The 23,678-nt window shown below is 30.8% G+C and overlaps 1 protein-coding gene across 1 annotated transcript in view; it reads right to left on the bottom strand.

Annotated features, from left to right (window-relative positions):
• Nucleotides 1–23,678, bottom strand: part of LOC145260331 (transmembrane protein 144-like) — a 72,584-nt gene that overhangs the window by 17,413 nt on the left and 31,493 nt on the right. The window contains exons 4-9 of the mRNA XM_080118247.1: nucleotides 22,380–22,479; nucleotides 21,178–21,258; nucleotides 15,373–15,463; nucleotides 10,539–10,592; nucleotides 8,738–8,829; nucleotides 2,782–2,879 (exon numbers count right to left, since the gene is read on the bottom strand). Of these exons, the coding sequence (XP_079974373.1) occupies nucleotides 2,782–2,879; nucleotides 8,738–8,829; nucleotides 10,539–10,592; nucleotides 15,373–15,463; nucleotides 21,178–21,258; nucleotides 22,380–22,479 (516 nt within the window). The remainder of the gene's footprint in view (nucleotides 1–2,781; nucleotides 2,880–8,737; nucleotides 8,830–10,538; nucleotides 10,593–15,372; nucleotides 15,464–21,177; nucleotides 21,259–22,379; nucleotides 22,480–23,678) is intronic.

Here is a 23,678-nt window from a genome sequence, read left to right as displayed (position 1 = left end):
AACAGAGGGAATTCTAAAGTTCAACAATCTGAGAAAAGAAACTACTAGAGTAGAAAATTTTGCACTATCTAGAGACCCTTATATTGAAGAGGTGGAATTTTATTGCTTATTGGGTTGGTTGGAAGTATGTAGGTTGAGTGGGAACGAATACTGTGAGCTCACCTAAGCACATTCTGTTAAAGTATTTGAAACAGGCACAGAGATACTACTTTGTGGTGATGGGACAGAGGTTGAAGCTTGGCCGATAGTGCAGGACCTATTAGATTTGAAACTTTTTATCTATGTGTGTGTATGTGAGGACACTTATCAACCTATATACTGGACGAATTTTTGATCTACAGACTTGCAATTTGGTATAGGATAATCAGACGTGAAAAACTTTTTAATCCGTTTTCATCCTGAAAAAATGGTTGCTAACTTGAAAAACTGGTGCATGTGGGTCGTTGGATATTTTTTCTGTTTTCAACTGTTTCAGGAGTGCACATGCGTGGTCGCGAAACATGACAGCTTCTTTATGTTCAGAATAAGATGTTTTGAAAACAATTTGTAAAGGTCATGTCAACTGGTTTAATGGTTATCATACTTGACTTGCTGTCTTTAGGTTTTGGTTTCGATCTCAGCTCAAGTATTTTTTTACTTACAAGAAGACAACTGTCTAGAAAAAACATAATACTTGTAGACAACATGTCTCCATTTCTGTATGAATTAGATTCTAATATTTATGTGCATTTTATGATCGGGCAACATCAGGCGGCCTGCTAGTATATTATAAAATATATTACAAATTATAAAAATCCTATCATAAAATATATTACAAATTATAAAAATTCTATTATAAAATATATTACAAATTATAAAAATCCTATTATAAAATATATTACAAATTATAAAAATCCTATCATAAAATATATTACAAATTATAAAAATCCTATCATAAAATATATTACAAATTATAAAAATTCTATTATAAAATATATTACAAATTATAAAAATCCTATTATAAAATATATTACAAATTATAAAAATCCTATCATAAAATATATTACAAATTATAAAAATTCTATTATAAAATATATTACAAATTATAAAAATCCTATTATAAAATATATTACAAATTATAAAAATCCTATCATAAAATATATTACAAATTATAAAAATCCTATCATAAAATATATTACAAATTATAAAAATTCTATTATAAAATATATTACAAATTATAAAAATCCTATTATAAAATATATTACAAATTATAAAAATCCTATTATAAAATATATTACAAATTATAAAAATCCTATTATAAAATATATTACAAATTATAAAAATCCTATTATAAAATATATTACAAATTATAAAAATTCTATTACAAAATATATTACAAATTATAAAAATCCTATTATAAAATATATTACAAATTATAAAAATCCTATTATAAAATATATTACAAATTATAAAAATCCTATCATAAAATATATTACAAATTATAAAAATCCTATTATAAAATATATTACAAATTATAAAAATCCTATTATAAAATATATTACAAATTATAAAAATCCTATCATAAAATATATTACAAATTATAAAAATCCTATTATAAAATATATTACAAATTATAAAAATCCTATTATAAAATATATTACAAATTATAAAAATCCTATTATAAAATATATTACAAATTATAAAAATCCTATTATAAAATATATTACAAATTATAAAAATCCTATTATAAAATATATTACAAATTATAAAAATTCTATTACAAAATATATTACAAATTATAAAAATCCTATTATAAAATATATTACAAATTATAAAAATCCTATTATAAAATATATTACAAATTATAAAAATCCTATTACAAAATATATTACAAATTATAAAAATCCTATTATAAAATATATTACAAATTATAAAAATCCTATCATAAAATATATTACAAATTATAAAAATTCTATTACAAAATATATTACAAATTATAAAAATCCTATTATAAAATATATTACAAATTATAAAAATCCTATTATAAAATATATTACAAATTATAAAAATCCTATCATAAAATATATTACAAATTATAAAAATCCTATTATAAAATATATTACAAATTATAAAAATCCTATTATAAAATATATTACAAATTATAAAAATCCTATCATAAAATATATTACAAATTATAAAAATCCTATTATAAAATATATTACAAATTATAAAAATCCTATTATAAAATATATTACAAATTATAAAAATCCTATCATAAAATATATTACAAATTATAAAAATCCTATTATAAAATATATTACAAATTATAAAAATCCTATTATAAAATATATTACAAATTATAAAAATCCTATTATAAAATATATTACAAATTATAAAACTCATAAACTCACTGTATCCTCATGATTTTTTTATGTCAAAAACAAAATTGGGACAAATGTTATCCTGATCATGAAATTAGTCTTAAACTCTGGTTGCTGGCTTTAATGTCAATTAGTATCAAGGAAAATAATACCCTTTTAAAAAGTTAAAAAATGATTAATTTGTTATATAAAACACATAATAAACTTAGCAAATAATATGCACCACATATGTTTGTGATGTGAAATTTATTTATTTAAAAGAATTTTTCTTTTTTTTGCTTTGAGATTTAAAAAATTTGTTCCTTATGATTGGAAGATTTTTTAACATGGCTTTGAAGTTCAGAAAATCTGAGAAACCATAAAGATAAGTATTTCAAGCAGTGTCCAACACAAAGAAGAATAAAAATAAAAGGAAACCTACCATTTTGACTGGAATCATGAAAACGGTCTTGGATGTAAATAGCTGGAGTAAAATTTAAACCGTACAAAATCCCTGAAAATATTGCTAAAGTAATACCACTAGAAAAGAAAAAGGAAAGAAAAAACATAAATGTCATATGAATGATTTAAAAAAGAAGACTTTCATCAATAGAATCATTCACAATATATATAATATTACATAATTTTTATATATATATATATATAGAGAGAGAGAGAGAGAGAAATGAAATCCAAAGGATGTAGTGTTTACCTCATATATACAGTGGTAAACTTCAATCGAATATAAATAACAGTATTTATATATAGATAATTTAATCCCAACCGAATAAAAAAGCTCAATATGCAATAGAGATATATAAGCAATAGAGCTTATAAGAGAAAGAAAATTAAAACTGTAAGTTGAAATTTACAATCAAGATGTATTGTTCGACTGAATACTCCAAAAAACATTTACAAAGTCCTTATTCCACAGAGTTTCAAAGAATGCTATTCTTGCTATTCTTCTCATCAAAGGACAGAAAGAAATCAACAAATTATATTTGTAGCAATGCTAGAATTTGCTGGTTATAGCATTAAGTGAAACCATAATTTATTATAGCCATAAATTGCCAAGAAAACTTTAATTGTTTTTTGGAGTATTAAATCGAACAATAAATTTTGATTGTAAATTTCAACTTAGTTTTAATTTTCTTTCTCATATATATATATATATATATATATATACACACACACAAGTAATAGAAACCACATATAAAAGATGGCGTAAATATCATAAAACTACTCTTCAGATATTTTCAAATTGATGTAATCATGCCCAAAATTCTTTGTTTCTTTTCTTTTTAAAATTAATGAGTTATTCTTTTGATGAGTCAGGGGGGAAAATATTAAAAAAACTGGCATAACAATTATGATAGTTTCTGCACTACGAAACAGGTACTGTCAAGATGCTGAAAGAAATAAATTATAGGATGAACATCTTGGAATTTGGAATATAGACTTTTTGTTATTTATTTGTATAAGCTCTGTAATTATATTTAACAAACACTGAGCTTTATAAATAAAAGGACTGATTGGTAAAGATAAAAGATAGAATATAATTGAATAAGCATATTTCTCCCCTAAACATAAAAACACATATTTTAGCTGGCCACCCAGTATTTCCTGGTCATAAAATACACTCAAATTTGAATTTTTGCAGATTTTGTATTTATTATTATGTAGCGAATTCTCCATTGATTATAATATAGTATATAGTCGTGATTTCAAAAGTTTAAAAATAATGATTTTAGGTGCCATCAGTGAGAATCGAAACCAAAACATTTAACTTTTTGGTGGTATTGTCTACCATCTAACCTAAAGATATATGCATATCATAACTTTACAAAGTAACGCAGTCGATTTGCACATGCATTATTCCAATTTTTTCAATTTTGATCCCTTAGAAAAGTAAAGAGATTTTATCCACATTACATTTACATCATGAATAATTTACTATACAGAATTAATAAGAAAAAAGTAAAGTTTAAACAAAAATCTGATGATTTTTAATAACATATTTGTATCTTAGAAGCTTTATTATCAAATTTGTTCCACATCGCATGTTTATAGACCAAAAATTGATAGTTGTTTGATAGACAGCTTAGCACATGCACAAACAAACTTACTTTTATAATATATACATTATATATATATATATAGAGAGAGAGAGAGAGAGAGAGATTTTATATTAGATCTTGGTAAAGAGATGCTCATTATTCTAAATAGAACATTAATCTAAAACAAAATAAAATGATGAAAAATAAAAATTTACATTATTCATAAATTCATCAAAAGTTAAAAAAATAATGAATAATTGCCATAAACAAAAGATTAAGTTTTCAAAAAATATTCTTTTTTTTCTTCAGAAGAAACAGCTAACAACATAAAAGTATAGAAGAATGTAGAGTTGCTAATTAGCATACAATTGAAAATTTCAATGAAAATTTTAAGTAAAGTAAATGCAGAAATGTCTTTATAATGCACATGCCCATCATGGAATGGAGGTGGCATATTTAAAAAATCACATAATTTGATCAAGTTTTTTTATTTTTTTTTATTTAAGAAAATCAAATTTTACGATGAGCTGAATGGGATAAGGGCTGGGCATTATATATTTTAAATTTTGACAAAATTCAAGGGCAACAATTTAATTCGACTACACAGATTTTGTTTGTATTCAAAATAATGAAAACTTTTTAATCGCTAAAAATCATAAAATTTAGTTTTTTTAAATAAAAAAACTAAGTACAGCGTAGTTTGCTTAAAGCGTTGTTTATCAGATAAAAAACATGGCTACCAGTCAAATAATCTGCATAAGTCCTGACATAAGTACATGGTGTTGGATAATCCAGATCTCCGGGGAGTAACGTCGAACAAAAGTCGGTCACAAGTCTGGATGCAAGGCCCAGGAGATGACATCAAACGGGAGTTAAATTCTAGGATGTAAAATCTCTGATCAGCGAGTTTGACTCACATTTTTGAAACAATATATGGTTGGAAAGTTGACGTCATCTGGGCCAATAAAAAGATATACAGAGAGAGACAGAGTTGGAAGTCAAGAGAGCAACATGAGAGAGTATTAGCAACACATTCTTCTTTACCATCATCACCACCGTCATGTAAGCCATTAGACTTGTCAAATTGTCATTAAAAAACTGAAAGATTATATTTTGAAATAACCAAAATATTTTTATAACCAGCTTTGTTTGTTTTTATTATCGCCAAATGAGTGTATAAATCAAGAAATGACAAAGATTGTTTTCTTTTTTAGAAATTAAATAGACTTAAAACACATTTGATGATTGTCATCAGCGAAATACAACACATGGGTTGAATGTAGAATAAAACAAAAGAATGCATGTATTGTTAGGAGAGAATATGTGTTTAGGTACGTCCTAAAATGGAATATTGTTGCCACATCTGGGCAGGAGCTGCTCAGTGTGCCTTATCCAGCTTTGATAGAGTCCAAAACCTGCCTTGGAACCTAGTAGGTAATGCACTTTTCTCTTCCCTGCAACTTCTTTCCCACAAAAGAGACATTGCAAGCCTGTCTCTGCTCTATCATTACTTTTAAGACAAGTGCTCGACTGAACTCCAATCTATGGTCTTCCCTTACCAAACTTTCACTGAAAACACTCCACTAACTACAACCACTATATACGATTTCCCACATTCTCTATATGTGCCTAAATCTAAATTCAGATTCCATAAACAAAGCTTCTTTCTCAGAACTACCCACCTGTGGAACACTGTTTCGCTGTCCTGCTTCCCGGCTGAATACAACATGGTAGCCTTCAAATCCAATGTAAACAAATTCTTGTTTAGTTGTCCCCATAAATAATCAAATTTTACCAAATTTACACCATTAACAATTACTACACTACTACCTTACATTCATTAACCCTTATCCTCGAGTGGCCTTTGGGCCTTGATAAGTGGTGACCATCCCCTCAAAAAAAAATTGTTTCTACAGTAATTTTCGTTTTTGTGTTGTGAGAAATTATCTGACTCACATTTACCCTTTCCTTTACTCTCATTTTTTAATATGTGGGGAAAATTAAATCTGCCATTTTATTATTGCAGAAATTAGTTGTTCCAATTTATTTGCCTCCCCACGAGGGCAGAGTTAGACACAATGTCGGTTTTTAATGTGGGAAGAATTCTGCTCTTCAAAAAGGAGCGCTCTGGATAGGAACAAAAATAAAAATTACCTCAATCTTGAAGGATCTCTCCTTCACTGATCAAGGACAGAAAAGGTGAAGTGTAGTCTCAGAACAGGTACTACACTTTGCTCCCAGCCAAAAATACAATTGGACTGTCAACATGAATCCGGTGTTGTTCATCATGTTTTTTATCATGTTTTTTATTTTTCCCCCCGAAATATAATTTCTTTTCTTATTGAATAATATGAACGTTAAATTTTTGAACGCCATTTGTTGAATTAAAATGTCGTTTTATCAGGTTACGAGGTGCCTTCAATAAGTTTCCAGACTTTTTTGTACAGGCATTTAAAATTGTTGTAGATTCTTCACAATTCAGTATGTTACTGGTATACATCTTATGAAATGACTAAACAATTTTTATGATTTCAGGTTCAAATGAAAAGTTACAGCAGAAATCAGAATACACCCTACCAAAGCCTGATTGTAATATGACAGCAGGGAGATGGTAAAGCTGATCAATTCAGATCCTGCAGTTCTTGATGCTCTGATGACCTGCAATTAAAGCTGAATCTACTGCTATGACTCAGAGACCAAGAAACAGAGTTCCTAGCGGAAGCATGCTGACTCTCTCAAACCCAAGAAAGCCAGACAGAGCAAATCCACCCAAAAACTTATGATGACCTCTTTTTTGGACAGCATGAGTGTGATCTACATGCACTGGGTTCCCACTGGACAGACAGTCAACAAGGAATATTATGTTAAGTTTTTAAGGAAATTCAGGAAGAGATTTCATCAGAAGAGGCCAGTACTCTTCAAATCGGGTCCATGGCATTTTTTATTTATTTATTTTTTTATTTTATTCCATTTTCACCCCAAACAAGGCACAGTGTCACTTTGATGTAGGGGGCTACTATCGAGAACATAAGTTGCAGAAATACTATGTAGGGAGTTGAGTAACGAGATGTCTGTTCACATTACACTTGAACTTCTGCATGTCAGTATAGTTGGGAAAGCAGGAACCCAAAGTCTAGTAGTTCTGGGAAAGAAACTATTGAAGTAGGTTTTTTTTACATCTAGGGATCTCTAATAGGAGTGTGATTTTGCTGTTTGTTGAGGTATTTACGTCGAAGAGGTATAAGGGCTGGTAGTTAATCGGAGCATCACTATTAAAATACTTGTAAAAACAGGCAGAGGGATGCAACATTTCATTGGTAGGACAGAGATAGAAGCTTATTTGAGAGTTTAGGACCTATCAGGTTGCCGACTCTCTTTTGAATCTTGTCCAGAAGTGAGATACTAGTAGCAGATGCACCAGCCCAAATGTGACAACAATACTTCATACATGGGCGAATGGTGGCCTTGTAGAGATGCAGGATACTTTCAGGCATAAGTAACTTACTAGCACAGTAGAGAGAGTCCACCTTCTCTGCAGCAACCTTGGCAATGCTTTCAATGTATCATGTTCCCTGTGAATGTTAAGTTGAGAACAATGCACCAGTCCACAAATCCTTATCACAGATTATTTGATCAAGATGGCATCAAGACAGCTCTTCACCCTCCCTAGAGTCCAGAACTTGCTCCCTATGACTTTTGGTTATTCCGTAAGCTCAAGGAAAACCTTAGAGGCTGTCGATATGAAACAATTGAGATGAAATGAGAGGCTGTGACGAGGGTCATTTATACACACAAGACGACTTCCATGGGGCCTTCCAGAAGTTGTTGAAACGGTACAACAAGTGCATTGCAGCGAGCGGAGATTATTTCAAAGGCGTGCAGAGTTTCCTGTGTGTACTATCAATAAAAACTATAAAAAATAAAAATACAAAAAAATGTATGAAAACTTATTGAAGGCACCTCTAATAAATAAGTGTTGAATGCAAGTTAACTAACAGGCTATGCTCGCTAAAATGGACCTACTATTTTGGCAACCTTGAATGGATGTCTTCTAAAGGAATATAGGTAAGTGTTAGTCATTATTTGTGGTTCATTTCTGACATGTCAGCTCTATCGGATGATGCAAGTTTATTTCTCAAACTATTTCAGTCTATCCAGTTGATGAGTTATGTCATCCATTCTGTAAAGTTTGCTCTTTGTTAATTTTTTTTTTAACTGAAATGCAATAATTCTTGTTAGATCCTAAAAGCAACTGGCTTTATGCCTTGTCTGCAGCAATTTCCATTAAAAAAAAGAAAATAAAATTGAAAAATCTAAGGGAAATAACTACTAACTACTTACAGCAATCTTTTTTTGACAGGAGGTAACTTTTCAAAAAACGACAAATCCTCTTCTTGGTTCCGTGGAGTATTATTGGTTTGGACAACATAAATCTGAAAAACAAATCATTTGAGTATGAAAAGCATATATATTTAATAATACAATCAATATATACTAGCGTTTTCTCTGATTTTGAATTGAATATATATTTCGCAGCAACTAATAAAAAAATATACCAACATGTATCATTGTATATTCAACTCAATACAATAAATTTGGCCAAAAATAAAACAAGCATGCTACAGTTGCATCGTAGGGAAAAGGGTGCGGGCACAAATTTACATAGAAGGGAATACAGTAGCCCAGTATCTATCAAATTTACCCTTGAACTGTTGCATCTTTGATGGACTTATTGCATCTCCTGGGAGTTCATTCCAAAGTCCAGGGAGCATTATAGCAAAAACAGCATTCCTTTGGTTTAGTCAAAACTAGCAGTGAAACAGTTTCTGGTAATATTGTGCAGTTCTTTTTCTAGTGCAGAAATGGAGAGTAGGTTCCAAGTAAGATCATGATGGGCATAAAGGGAGATCGTAAGCCAAAATAAGACCACTGCATAAATGTTGGTGTTCAATGGCAAAAAAGGGTCAGTTTCTAAAATTGATTTCCATACAGCAAATTGTGTAATCCCTGAACTATTTGAGTAGAAAATATATTAAGGTGAAATAATTTAAGTGGCCAAAATATATCTGTAACTTTTAATAAAATAAATATTTTATATTGATATTCATTTTTTATATAGAATTTATCTGCTGTCCTCAAAGTTACAAGATCTTACATAAAAAAAGAAAAAAAATGTCAGTATTTTTCCTGACGAAGACTTTTTAATTGAAAAAAGAATTTTAAATAAAGAAATTAACAAAGAAAAATCAATTATCATGTTTGATCTCTAATCGTTATAAAATTTCAAAATATCAATGCATTCAAACAGTTAAATGACTCTTACTATTATTAATTAATAGTGGAAATTTAATGTGATTTTTATGAAACGAACTAGATTCAAACTTGGAACACCCAGGTCATCAGTCCATGTTATTAACCACTAAATCATTATCTTCTATTACAACAGTTAAATAACTCTTACTATTATAAAATTAATACTGAAATTTTCATTAAACTCAGGAAATGATTTAAGATGGATTATTTTCAATCAGTTATTGGTTAAAAACAAATTCTTTTTGAATTGGAGCTTGGTTAAGTCTTTGCAAACATTATTTCATTAGGTTTATTAGAAAAGTTTAGAAAACCAAATAATGCTAAATAATTTTTTATTAAATAAATAAAATCATGTTCTTTTCTGGAACTAACACTGAAAATTTCAGAAATAAAAAAAAAATGATTTTATTTATTTAATAAAAATTTATTTCGTTTTTGAAAATTTTCAAATTAATGTTTTCAAAAATGTGACTAATCTCCTTCTGTTCAGAGTTTGTGCCAACCGCACAACCAGATGAATTTAAGATTTTACAACAAAATTGCATAAGGGGTCGAGTTAATGGCATCCAAAAAATGAAGAAAAAGAAAAAAGGTATATCTACAATGAGAGTCTCAGAAAAAAAATGGCTGCATTCATTTAATTAAAAAATTATATAACAGTATTTGGTTCTCGAAAATTTTTAAATTAAATTGTTTTTAGTTTCACTATTAACCCCTAATACCAAATGCATATCTTAATATCACAACTTTAAATGGTGACATGATACAAAAAGATTTTAAGCAAGATTTTGATTAGGAAATTAAAAAAGTTGAAATATTTTCTACTTACTGTTTCCGATTCTACAGCAGATACAAGACTATTTGATGAAGCTGTTGTTTGACTCTAAAAATTATACATACAAAAAAATAAATGTATTGTTTTTTTTTTTGAAAATGTAAAAAGAATGTTGAAATAAAATATTGTTTACATAATACAAAATGAGAACATTTTTACTGAAGCATACAATTATTATATAAAATAACTTGGTTTCTAGTAAAAAGTTTCAATATGATTAATAAAATAATAAAACTGTTGGTACTCCTGCAGTATTTTACCCACCGATTTCACGATCTTAGCCGAGCGTTGATCGACATCCGTCGAAAAACGCCGGAACATGGCGAGCGGTACGATACTCTATCAGCCAATCAGGGCGCTTCAAACGAACGTGCAGCAGACGAATAATTTTCATTGAAATTACACACATAGCGTTTCATTTCAGTTATTTTATTGTTCAAAGTAAAAATACACAGCCTTTCATTTCAGCTATTTAATTTAGCGATAAAAAAAACCAAAAAAAAAACCGGGAGCTGTTGGAAACATATTTATGCGAATTTATGTGGAGACAAAAATTTGGACACAACCCTTTTGTCTCCATAATAAATCAAATCGCGGAAGGCTACCCGGTTTGGGAAGGAGCTTCTTTCCACATCCTCTGAAAACCCTTTGTTGCTCCCTACTTTGCCTCTCTACAGTCAGTAGAAAATCTTCCAGTCGGAACTAAAGATAAACAGTAATTGTTGTCCCCCCCCCCACAAACATTACTGGGAAAAAAAAAAAAAAAAACATTGTTGTTACTGTTTAATAACGTTTTGTTAAACAAAAAAAAAAACATTGAAGTGTTTATTACTGTTGCTTACCCCCCCCCAAAAAAAAAGCTATCGGAAAACAAAATGAACCAAAAAAAATATATATATTCAACAAAATAAATTTATTTTACTTTAAAAAAACTTACGGTAAGTGTTTGTGATTTATTTTATCCAAATTTTTTGTATTAATTTTATCCATTTTGTTGTGTGTGTAATATCTTTTCCTTGTAATGTTGTTGCTATTCACATACTTTTAGCGTTCTTGCACCGTAGCTCCGAATTCTCGGCTTTCGTCGGCGTTAACGCCGAAAGCGTTCGTCAACGCTTGGCTAAGATCGTGAAATCGGTGGGTAAAATACTGCAAGAGTACCAAACTGTTTAGGTGAGCAGGTAATATAATGAGGATAAAAGAATGATAGATTAATAAAAATCTGCTCAGAACGAATATAGAATCCTCATTCTAAAATTGAGAGAATGTTATGTAATACTATTGACATAACCCCCCCCACACACACACACAAATATTAGGAACTAAACAAAAAGAGAGAAATAAGTTTTTCAGTAGAACAATGAAGAGGAAATTCGTATTATTTTGGATTCACTGAACTACTGTTCTCATCTTGAATATCGTTTCCACAACGTTTCGGTCAATGTAACCTTTGACCTTCTTCAAGTGTATCTTGTCGAACTCGGAAATTTGGACAGAATTTTGAACGGATTTCTTTATTTACTTACCAGGGGTAGCATACTCTAATTCCATCAACCATGAATAGATAGGGGTCCTAAGTAATTTGCAATTGTATTTTTTCAACAAAGACCCATGGTATAGCGGTTAGAGTATTTGGAAAAATAAATTGTACAAGTGATATCCGGAAGGTTGAAGGTTCAATCCTCGGTGTGGGTGACTGAAAAATACAATTATGAATTACTTCGGACTTCTATTCAGTCATGGTTGATGAAACGAGAGCATGCTGCCCCCATGAAGTAAATAAAGAGTTCCATTTGATATTCCATCCAAAGTTCGACCGAAACATTCCCATGTTCAACAAGGTACACCTGAAGAAGATCAGAGGTTAAATTGACCAAAACGTTGTGAAAATGATATTCAAGATAAGAACAGTACTCTGAAATAAAACAAATAACCAATCCTCTTCTCAAAAATTCAGAAACAGAAAGGGCATTGTTCACCAACACACACAAAAGAAAGCTGACATGGGATCACAATCAAAGTAAGGTGAATGACTGAACCAAACAAAGGATTGGTGAACATATTTTAGTTAGTTTTAGGTGCGATCATGAGTTTTGCAACAGTTGGAGATAATTGTGGACAGTCTTGGGTTTGAGATGGCAAACACAGAGTTGAGGAGAACTGCAAGTTGGGCACAGTGGAATGTAGATTGTGAGTCAGTTTAGATAGAGATGAGCTGATACAACAATTGGTGCACATGGCCTCGGCAGAAGATGCAGATGGAGACCTTAGTGTTCTGAGGGTCAATGTTTTCACATACCCACCCAGAGTGCAACTGATAGTTGCACAATGTGTCAGAGTTTGTGTTTTATTTTTTTTGTATAATTGTGAATCTGTAGCAGCCGACACTCGCTACATCACAGGCAGAAGCTAATTCTCATGATTCGAGATTTGAAATCCATTTCCTCCTGGCTTGTCCAATCACAAGCCAGCTCTCAATCACATGATCAAGTACATAAAAGGCGAAATCTAAAACCCTCTTCCTCTTCTTCTTGCTGCTCTGCTCAGCAGCACACATCGGCGGGGAACTTCGACCTCCCCACCCGGCTGAACGTGAGTACAACAAGATAACAATGGCTCTCTTCTAACTACCATTTATTTCCACGTGCGGTATCAAAACGAACATTCTTTGTCATGCTAAAGAACATACACCAACACACACACACACACACCTACTCTTTTTTACGAGACACTAACTCCTTGTCCTGTCTCTACTATCAGATACATGCTCGTACATACATAAACACACTGGTCTTTGCCCCTTTCTTTCTCCTTTAACTGGCTTCCTTCATACCAACGGCTACTAGCTATAAACATGTGCAAATGGAACTGAACTATTCTCTCCTTCAACCAACCGGCATGATATTAAATCTATCTTTACACAAAAACAATTCAACCTACTAACCAGTTTCTCTCATCTTCCAACACTACTAATGAGAATGACAAATAAAGTTGTTTATGAATATAGAATGAAACTCCATCTATTATTCTATAAATCTGTGCATGCCCTCTTGTGAACCACCAATGAGAGACACAGCGACACAGCCAGAAGAAAAGATAAAGGAGACAAAGATTATGGAAATAACGTTGGAGTTAGTAATGTTGCCAAATGAGGTTACACCCAATATCATAGATGGAATGATTGATAGAGCTGGTACAATGGTTGGTGGATATAGGGTTAAAATGTGATAAACAAAATTTGAGAATCTGTCATAATTTCTCTAGAAGTATATAATAGTCTCTGTTCTTGTAAGCTGTGTTTACATAAACCAATTGCTTGCTCCAGCCTCAATGATGCAGTCATGAATTGAAATGCATATCTACTTTAGCCTGTCTCTACATCTCATCTTCCTATCTTAATCATGTGAATAACTCCCCCTCCCTCTCTCTGATTTGTAGCCATTAATGTGTTCCTCATTTGAATAATAGAGATGAAAACTGGTTTCCTTCGAATTAATCGAACATGAGATGACATGTGAGTTCTGACTACAAGAGGATGTAACGAGTTATACACACATCAGAGATATGGCAAATAAAAGATTAATAAAATAATTTTTATTTTAGGCAATTAGTTGTTTTAAAAGACGATTATTTTGTCTAATAAATTATTTATTTACTTTTTATATAATTGTGGATCTTATTATTTTTCATAATTTAAAAGTGAAAATGAACAAAACTGTTAGCAAGAGCAATATAAAAATAACTAGTAGTAGTAATAGTAGCAGTAGTAATAAATAGAAACCTCTAACCATCTGCTTGTCGTTCGGGCCAAGATCACTATATGTCCTGATGCTACACTTCACCTTTTCTGTCCTCAGTCAGTGGAGGAGAAGTCCTCCATGACTGAAACAATTTTTATTTTTGTTTCTATCCAGAGCGCCCCTTTTTGGGGAGCTGGATTTTCCCCACATTAAAAACCGACCTTGTGTCTAACTCTGCCCTCGTGGGGAGGCAAGTAAATAGGATTATAACAGTAATAGTGGTGTAGGAATCTAGAAGGTATCTCCCTTGGAGGATAAATTATTTGATATGTCGGAGTTATTCCCCTTGGACATAGCTCAAATCTCAAGAATTTGGTTAGCAAATCTTGTATGAATAAAAACCGTAATTCTTTCTCATTTACTCGCTAAATGCAGAATGGCTGTGAAATAATATACACTGCCGAATGTATATCCCTCATTTATAAAAATGTAATTTTTAAATCATTCTAAATATAGTTTATATGTTTAAATATTCAAAGTATATTTACCTTTTCAAGTTCAGAAATTTTTAGAGGTCCATTTTTAGCACTTACAATTTAGGAGAAAGATTTTTGGAAAGAGCCGATTTTAAGGAGACATTTCTAGAGAAAACTATATTTAGATTTATACTTAAATGTGAGAGAGGGAAAGAAATTATGTTAATCCGGCCATGAGAGTGAATTAAATATTAAAAACACACAGCCATAATGTGTACAATTGGTTGAAAGCAGCAGCAGCAGCAGACATAACTGTTTGCTGCTGATGATCTATACGTATTACTGAAAATCTATGACCATATGTTTGAAATCAACATCAGCTGACAGAATTTCCAAATATTTATGCAAATATTTTGGAATTTCCAATTATGTCATAATATATGTAACAAATATTGACTCCCAGGAGTCAAAAGTTGTGTAGTGTATGTTAAAAACTTTATAGTAAGACATTCTGAAAGTTTGGTTGGCATTGGACCAGAAAGTGTACAGCTTTAGCATATGGGCAGATAAACTGACACATGACTATATAAAAATCTAAATCAAATGACTTACAATTCCTGTCTCGTAGTCTGGATCGTCTACAATCTGTTCAATCGTAGGAGATGTAGAAATGTTACTTTTTATAAGACTGTACAGGAATGCACTGGAATATAAGATGAAATTAGAATAGAGACAATTCGTAAAAATACATAATTGCAGTGAGAAGATTAAATGTAGTACGTGGTATTCAAGAAATAAAAACAAAATTGAAAAATTCTGTACCTTAAAATAAGAGGGAGGGTTGTAACTAGTGATGGGACGATTATAAAATTTTTCCTGATTCTGATACAATTAATAATTCTGTTTTTAATTTCCAATTCCGATTCTTTAAAATCACTAAATATTTAGCTGGACAGTTGTTTTTTCAAAAGCCCATATTATATATTTTCGTAAATGTAAAAATACATTTGTGTGGATGATCTCTACATTTGAATTTTGTTTATAGTTTAAAACCAAAACACACTTACATTTTTATCATTAATAGCAGCAAATGGAAAATTAAGTTTTAAACAAAAACAAGCAAAATAATAAACAATTGCAAGAATCATTTTCAGCATCAGAAAGGAGGCACAATTTTCTAAGATTAAGATTTTCTCAATTTCCGATTCCGATTAATCGTCCAAACACTTTTTATAGCATGAGTAACAGAAAAATGATAATTTCAATAAAAACACTCAGTGAAAAAAAAAATTCATATTTAAATTTTTAAAATTAAAATACATTTAACATATCATTCAATAAATCAGATGTCACCAGTAAATTAAAAAAAATCAGAGTTTTATAAAGTACTAAACTTCATATGGCATGTGTTAACATTTGAGATTAATTGGATTATCAGTTTACAAATTACAGTTATTTAATTGCAGCTACTGTTCAAAATTTTTCAAATGATGGACAAATATGAATTTTGTGTACTGATAAAGTATTGCTTTCTGATAGAAAAAGATAATGTTCAATCAAAGCACTGGCTTGATAAATGTTAACACTGGTTAAAGGGTAGTATGCTTACTTTAATGTGATCATACAATGATGTTCACGACTAAGATTGCTCAAATTCGACAGTTGTCTTGGAAAACATCAAAATAATCCACAATCACATTTTGACGAGTCATAAATTAATATTAGAAAGCAGTTTATTTGTAATGACAAAGTTTACTTTTTGGTCCCCAAAATGAAAATGCCTAAACTCGTTTTTGCACATATAGCTTAACACATTCATTCGCCTGAATTACTAAAAACAAATCAAAATATTTTAAGACATGCAAATACAATTTTCTGAATTTGTCAAACTTTCCATTTTGATCTGCCTTGAATGCATAAAAAGCCAATTTTTTCTTTTGATGAAAATCGACAACAAAGTTAGTTTCTACTTTTCCAAAACTTTCCTCCCACTCTGTTGTGCTTGGAGTAGATAAATAATAAAATTCTCAACTCAATTACACAACGTCATGAGTATGCACTTTTTTTCTTTACAAAGGAGTACCACATATCAAGACCTGGAAGCCACTGAAGGATATGAGTTAATTATGTATGGTAGTCAATGGGATAATATCGTAGTAATCGTTAATAGTGGAAATTTGGTAAATTGGATTACTTAAGGGGACAGCTCTTTAAAAACTTGTTCTTGTTGGATTTGAAGATGACCATATTTTATGTTGGATGTGAAGATGACCATATTGTAGTCAGTTGGAAAGCAGGGAAATGGAACAGAGTTCCACAGGCGTACACTTCTAATAAACTTTGTTCATGGGATTTAGTTTAGTTTTAGGCACAGATAAAGAGTAGGGAAAATTATTGATAGTGGTTTCAGCTAGATGAGTGTTTTTTGTGAAAGTTTGTCATGGGAGGGGGCTATAGATTGGAGCTCAGGCAAGCACTTGCCATGAAAATAGTGATAAAGCAGGGACAGGCGAGCAATGTCGCATCTGTGGGAAAAAAATTGCAAAGAAGGGAAAAAAGCATCCCCTACTAGGCTATGAAGTCTACTTTGAACTCTGTTAAGGCAAGATAAGGTCTTTCTATCAGCTTCTGCTCAGATGTAGCAACAGAACTCCATCCTAGTTGGCTCTTATATAGGTAGAGAATTGCATCAGTAGTAAGATGCCTACTACATTTACTCTGACACATACAAACAATGCATTAACCCTTTCACTCTATCGTACAAGGTACACAAAACGAACACAACCAAAAACCAGACCTAAATAAGATTTTCCTATGGATTTGGAGTGAAAAAGAAGTATGTATAAACTAAATGAAAGTGTGATGTCTTTTAATTTTTCATCTTCTATATCAGAAAAATATATTTTAAGAATGACCCGAAAAACTGTCAAAATATTTTTGAAGGACGTATGGGGATGTTTCTCTGAATAATTAAAGTTTATAGGATGTTTAATTAAGATTTGTGCTTCAAATTAGGGGAAACCTAAAAAAAGTTATTTCTCTTGGTCTATAAAAAGGAGTGTTACCGCCATTGAGGAAGAAGTGTGATCTGCTATGACAGTGTGTCATGTATCACAGACTTCAATCATCATGCATCCAGTGGCTTCTACATTACCATTTTGCTCTGTAAGTTGTTGACTAAATCTGTTAAAGGTTATACTTTATTCTCTAAACATTTGAGATATTAAACCAATTATAATCAAATGTAACACTAACTTAAAGAAAATTTGGCAGTGTTGTACTCTGTCCCGAAAATGTTCGATAACTCTTGGCGGTTCACAATTTACTATGACACCGTCTAAGCAGGTGCGCGTTCATATTAATTTGATTTTACGCAGACGAATTTGAATAAATAACCCGACGCTTTAAATAATTGTGTATTTGTAATAACTTGAAATAACTTTAACGTGCGTATTAAAAAAAACGTGCAAATTTATCGAAACTTTAATGAAAAAGCGACCGCGTGCTTTTAGACGGTGTATTTTATTCAATTTCATTTGCATAAAATCAAATTAATATGAACGCGTACCTGCTTAGACGATGTCATAGTAAATTGTGAACCGCCAAGAGTTATCGAACATTTTCGGGACAGAGTACAACACTGCCGAAAATTTTATATATATATATATATATATATATATATTACAAAACTCAAATCGTCTTGTTTGGGCATTGAAACCATCCATCTAGTTTATAGCTTCCGGTTTGAGAAATTTTACACATGCATAAATAAATGAAAATAAAGCCATGACAGTTTCTTATTTTTAATCAACAATTTTTTCACGTTTAGAATATGCAAATAAAAACAAACCTATAAAACCCCTTTTTTTTACATGAGCATTTAACAAATTTATTTGTATTGGAATCGTTTTCAAACAAAACAAAATAAGATTTAACCTATTTTAAAGTCTTTTATATATTTTATAATTGACAGTTTAAATTGACATCAAAATTACTCAGATCAGCTTGCCTAGTTGTTGAAATTGTGTTAATAAAAAGAAACTACTTAACTATCAAGACATAATGTCTATTTTTTTATATAAATGGAACATAAAAAAAAATTCTACAATAAGTAAATGTTACCGAAGGCAATAAAAGTGACATCCTGTAGTTAACTGGCTGGTTAAGAAAAAATAAAGAAATTAAAACCATTTAACCGGTAAGTCCTATTTCTCACTGTAACTGTAACCAAACGCAATAGCAGTTACTTTTCTTACACATGTGCTTTAGTTTTTACGATTTTAAACTATTTTTAAGTCTTTTTATTGAATTAGATTCAATAATTGGCAGTTTAAAGACGTTAATATTACTTGGTTGGAGAGTCATAAGTTTATTAATATTTTGAAGATTATGCAAACAATAAACTTCTTAGCCTGCCAAAAACGGGCAAAAGTCATAGCCTTTGATGTGTGATGTGCTTTTTGTCATACTGGCTTTCATCATGTATGTTTTTAGCATCCCAAATTTTGAAAATGATTATTTCAATTGTATTTTCATTGTAAGTTGGAATCGTTTACAAACAAACAAAAGAAAACAAAACAAATGTGTTTTCTAATGTAAAAACAAAACCAAATAAAAGCAAAAAAATTGGTCAATTTACATGTATTTAAAAAAATATTTAGTACTTTTTACAACCTAACCCAGCATAGTTTATCTCTTAAAAAAAAAAAAATCTACTTTTTTTTTTTTTTTTTTTTTAGCTAATACGTTTCAACGCCCTTTAAAGATAATAGAAAAGGAATTTTTAAAAAATAAAAAAAATTAACATTTTAGAGTGGGAGATTAATTTCCTATATAAATTTAACATAAAATGAGCATCCACTTCTTGGCCATGTAGCGGTAAATGAGACATAATCGTTAGCAGTTTTTCAAGTTTGGTAGCAGGGAGAGGCAAAAGGAAAGAACCGGGTGGGGAGTCATAAGTTTCAAACATTTTAAAAATACATAGAAACACTTCAAAAAGTGGGGGAGGGGGCTTTTGATTTTTTTTTCTGTTTTATGAAAAGGCATTTATTATCATTACTTTTCAAACAATGCTTCTTGCTTTTTCTAGCTGTTCATTTCGTCTGTCATGAGATTAACAAAACCCTACTGTTTCAACATCAGCTTAAGTCTCTCACTGCCATAATGGAGCCACATGTTCATCTTCCCTGGCTGCATTTTTCTTTCTACTTCACTACACGCCGACCATAAACAGACATATTCGCCTTTATGTCTATCTTTTTCAGTTTTTGTTTTAATTTGCATATATGCTTTTGGGGGGGGGGGGGCTACTGCTGCTGATATTTTCACAAGCCCTTACAGCTCCTGCTGATATTTTTCCATGCATTTATACACACTCTGTTACAACATGATAGCAAGACTATAATTATGTTTAAGATTAAATAAATTAAGAACTCTAGTTGTACGCTATTGAGCTACTACATAAACTGTTCTGTTAACTTAAAATACTTGTATAAACGATATAAATAAAGAAAAAAATAAATCTGATGGTGTGAATTAAAAATAGAATTGTGGAAGATCTAAAACTTCAATGTTTTGCCCACTGTTGCATAGGCTTTATCAAGAGAGAAAATAACTACAGGTGGCACATGTAGAGATGATCTGTGATTTGAAATAATATAGTAATAGGGTATTTTTCCATACATGGTGCCACATCTGAATCTATAGTGAGCTATCAACAATAAAATATTTAAGTATTTATGTTTTGAATGAAAACAATAATCCAATAAAAAAAAAAAAACTTATTTAAACTTATTTGCTAAACATTAATAATAAACAAAATAATTAATTTTAATCGGATCAGATACATTGGAATGGATTGGAAAATCAAATTGAAAATATTATGAAACTAGAAACAACCCAAATTCAATACAGCTTATGAAGATATTTCAAGTAACAAAGTTATATATATAAAAACTCGCACTTTCAACTGTCATATATATATATCATGATTTAGTAATTTAAATTTTATGACGTGAAATGGTTAAATTTCAAATCTAAATTTTTTATTGTATGTAAGACAAAGAATACATTTCAATAAGTATATCTCCTTAATCTATAGGTTTTTAATAAGAATATCTCAATTTATTTGCTCAATCTGGTATATTGAGCAATTTTTATTTAGCTGGGATTGTCTTTATAAAATATTACAGCCAATAATATTTTGTAAGACCAATCATCACTGGATTTCCATGCCAGTAGATTTATTGTATTACATTATTCTGAAATATATATGTATACATGTAGATAGGAAGACTATAATCAGAATGTTTGTAAATATGGTAAAATATCTTGCAGGGCATATGATATAGATTTCCATAAAAACATCTGTTATGTCAAGATTATTACAGAAATGCACAGAGAAAAGAAACTTACCTGACAACTGCAAAAACAATACTTAGATAATTCATTACTTCATCTCCAGGGATTTCTTTCTTTATTCCAAACATGCCAAATCTTTACAAAAAAGAAAACAAAAACAAGTTGTTTTTTTTTTTCAAGTTTGGAATTCAAATGTATTTTTAAAAGTATAAATAAGTAAAAATGCTTTTAGTTAAATGTGATGCAGGGAAAAGCGATGTAAGAATTACATTCTGGGAATAACCGTTTTTAATTATGGTAAAATTGCTCGTTTAATTGCTTCCCTACAAGGGCTGACTTTTAGAGAAGGTTGCTTCTTATTATGAAGAAAATCAAGTTCCCTAAAAAGAGCACTCAGTCTAAAAGGATTTCTCTTTGAATGATGAGAGTATCAGATCTGTTGTATGGTAAAGAGGAAAACAATACACAGACATAATACTATAGAATAGATTCATTCCAATAGCTACAATAATGGATGGCCATGCCAGGTAGCATCAACTGGTCATTGAGTTAAGAATTTACTATGAGTTCGGATTTTACAACTTGCACTTTCAACTGTCAACTACCCGTTTGGCTATTAATATGGTTCCCATGACCTCCAGACCATGGTGGAATATGGTCGAAAATAGATGATAACATTTAATGCTAGTAAGACTAAGCTGCTCCCTTTAACATTTACAAGACGCTTCTCCAACCACTGATATCCATGACAAATAACACCCTACCTGAGAATACTAACATTCACACGAAATATGCATGGAGTATTGTTGCCACATCTGGGCTGGTGCATCTATCACTAGCATCTCCCCCTTGGATAGGGTCCAAAAAAGAGTTTTCAATCTAATATATCCCACTTTGTCAACTAAGTTTCAACCCTTACTCCATCGCCGCAATGTCGCATCCCTATGCCTGTTTTACAAATATTTTAATGGAATGTGCTCTGATCAACTTGTTGCACATCTTGTTAATCTTTCCTAGGCATGGTCACAAATAGTAGCCCCTTACATCCAAGTGACGATATGCCTTGTAAGGGATGAATGTGAATAAAAAAAAAATTTTTTTAAAGATGAAGCATCATTGAAATAAGCAAAGAAAGATTCATCTTATTTCTTAGATTTGATTTTCCGAAACCAGTCGTTCTAAAAAGATTAGAATCACGGCATGAAACATGTAAACAACTGAATCTCAAAGATGTCATAAGACAAGTAGTAGCTTACCTTGCACTGAACCACCCAGCTAACAAATTGGCTGTGGCCCACAAACAAAGGCCGATACTCAAACCAATTGTTTTTAATATTGGAACAACACACAAATTGCCTGCAAGAAATATTTAAAATAAACATTCAGTTTACTGTTTACTGACTTGTAATCAAAATGTTAGAAAGTTAATTCAATAAGAATTTAATTATTTTATTAAAAAACATGAAACAATATTCCTATCATGGAATCATTCATTAATAATGGAAACACTATTTTAGTTTAAACGTAAATAAATTTAAAGTAAAATCAATACAAATTTCTTGTCTGTGTTTTTTAATATAAATCTGATGCACTGAATTCAAAAAATCACATTAGTTTTGCTCAATCAGGTCAAGTTTTTGAGCTATGGCCACATGTTATTTTTTACATTTTTGTTCACATGTACGCATGTGTGGAGCATTTTTGAAGAATGCCATCTTTTGACTGGAAATGATTATTTTAATGACAAGAAGTATTCATGTTGAATAGTTCTGGGTGATTGTGTTGAGAAAATATCAGTTTAAAGTCATAAAATGTTGAAATCTTCCAAAAATTGGTGTCCAGCATACATGAAGAAGGACTAGCCTTAGCAGAAGGAATTGTTGTTTTGCAAAGAAAGGGACAACATCAACAACCCTCTGGTGGACAGAGACAAAGTATTCTTCCCACTGATGCACATCAATCTTGGCTTAATCAAGCAGTTCACCAAGACTCTGGACAAGGATGATGAGTGCTTCACTTGTGCCAATCTTTCAGGATTGATCATGGAGAAGTTGAAAGCTGGCATCTTTGACGGTCCTCAGAGGAGACAGCTCATCAGAGATCCAGAGTTTGAACATTCAATGAACAAAGTGGAACTGGAAGCATGTAAGGTATTTGTTCTGGTAATGAAGAACTTTCTTAGCAACAATAAGGTCAGAAACTACAAAGAACTTGTCAACAACATGCTGACTACTTTCATCAATCTAAGTTGGTGATATACAGTCAAGGCGCCTCCAGCTAATCTCAAGAGAATCACTGTGTGTATCCTCTTTACTTCAGGAAGGTTTCACGTCAACTCAACCCTTTCAACCCAGTCAACAACAAATGCAGACCAATCAAATTCGGGTATCAGCTTCAAATCAAACTTTGATTCAGTCATTGTCTTTTTATCTCCCAAAACTACTTGACTGAAAAAAATATGGCCGAAAATAGCTTGTAACAAAAAAAATAAAAAGAAAAGGTCTAACGAGACGCAAAGCCGGTTGTATCAAAAAGCCTGACAAGACACAAAAAAC

Source organism: Euprymna scolopes, chromosome 3, assembly GCF_053919585.1.
Source record: "Euprymna scolopes isolate OS-2025 chromosome 3, ASM5391958v1, whole genome shotgun sequence".
NCBI lineage: Eukaryota > Metazoa > Mollusca > Cephalopoda > Sepiida > Sepiolidae > Euprymna > Euprymna scolopes.
This window is presented reverse-complemented; position numbering and strand designations above follow the sequence as displayed.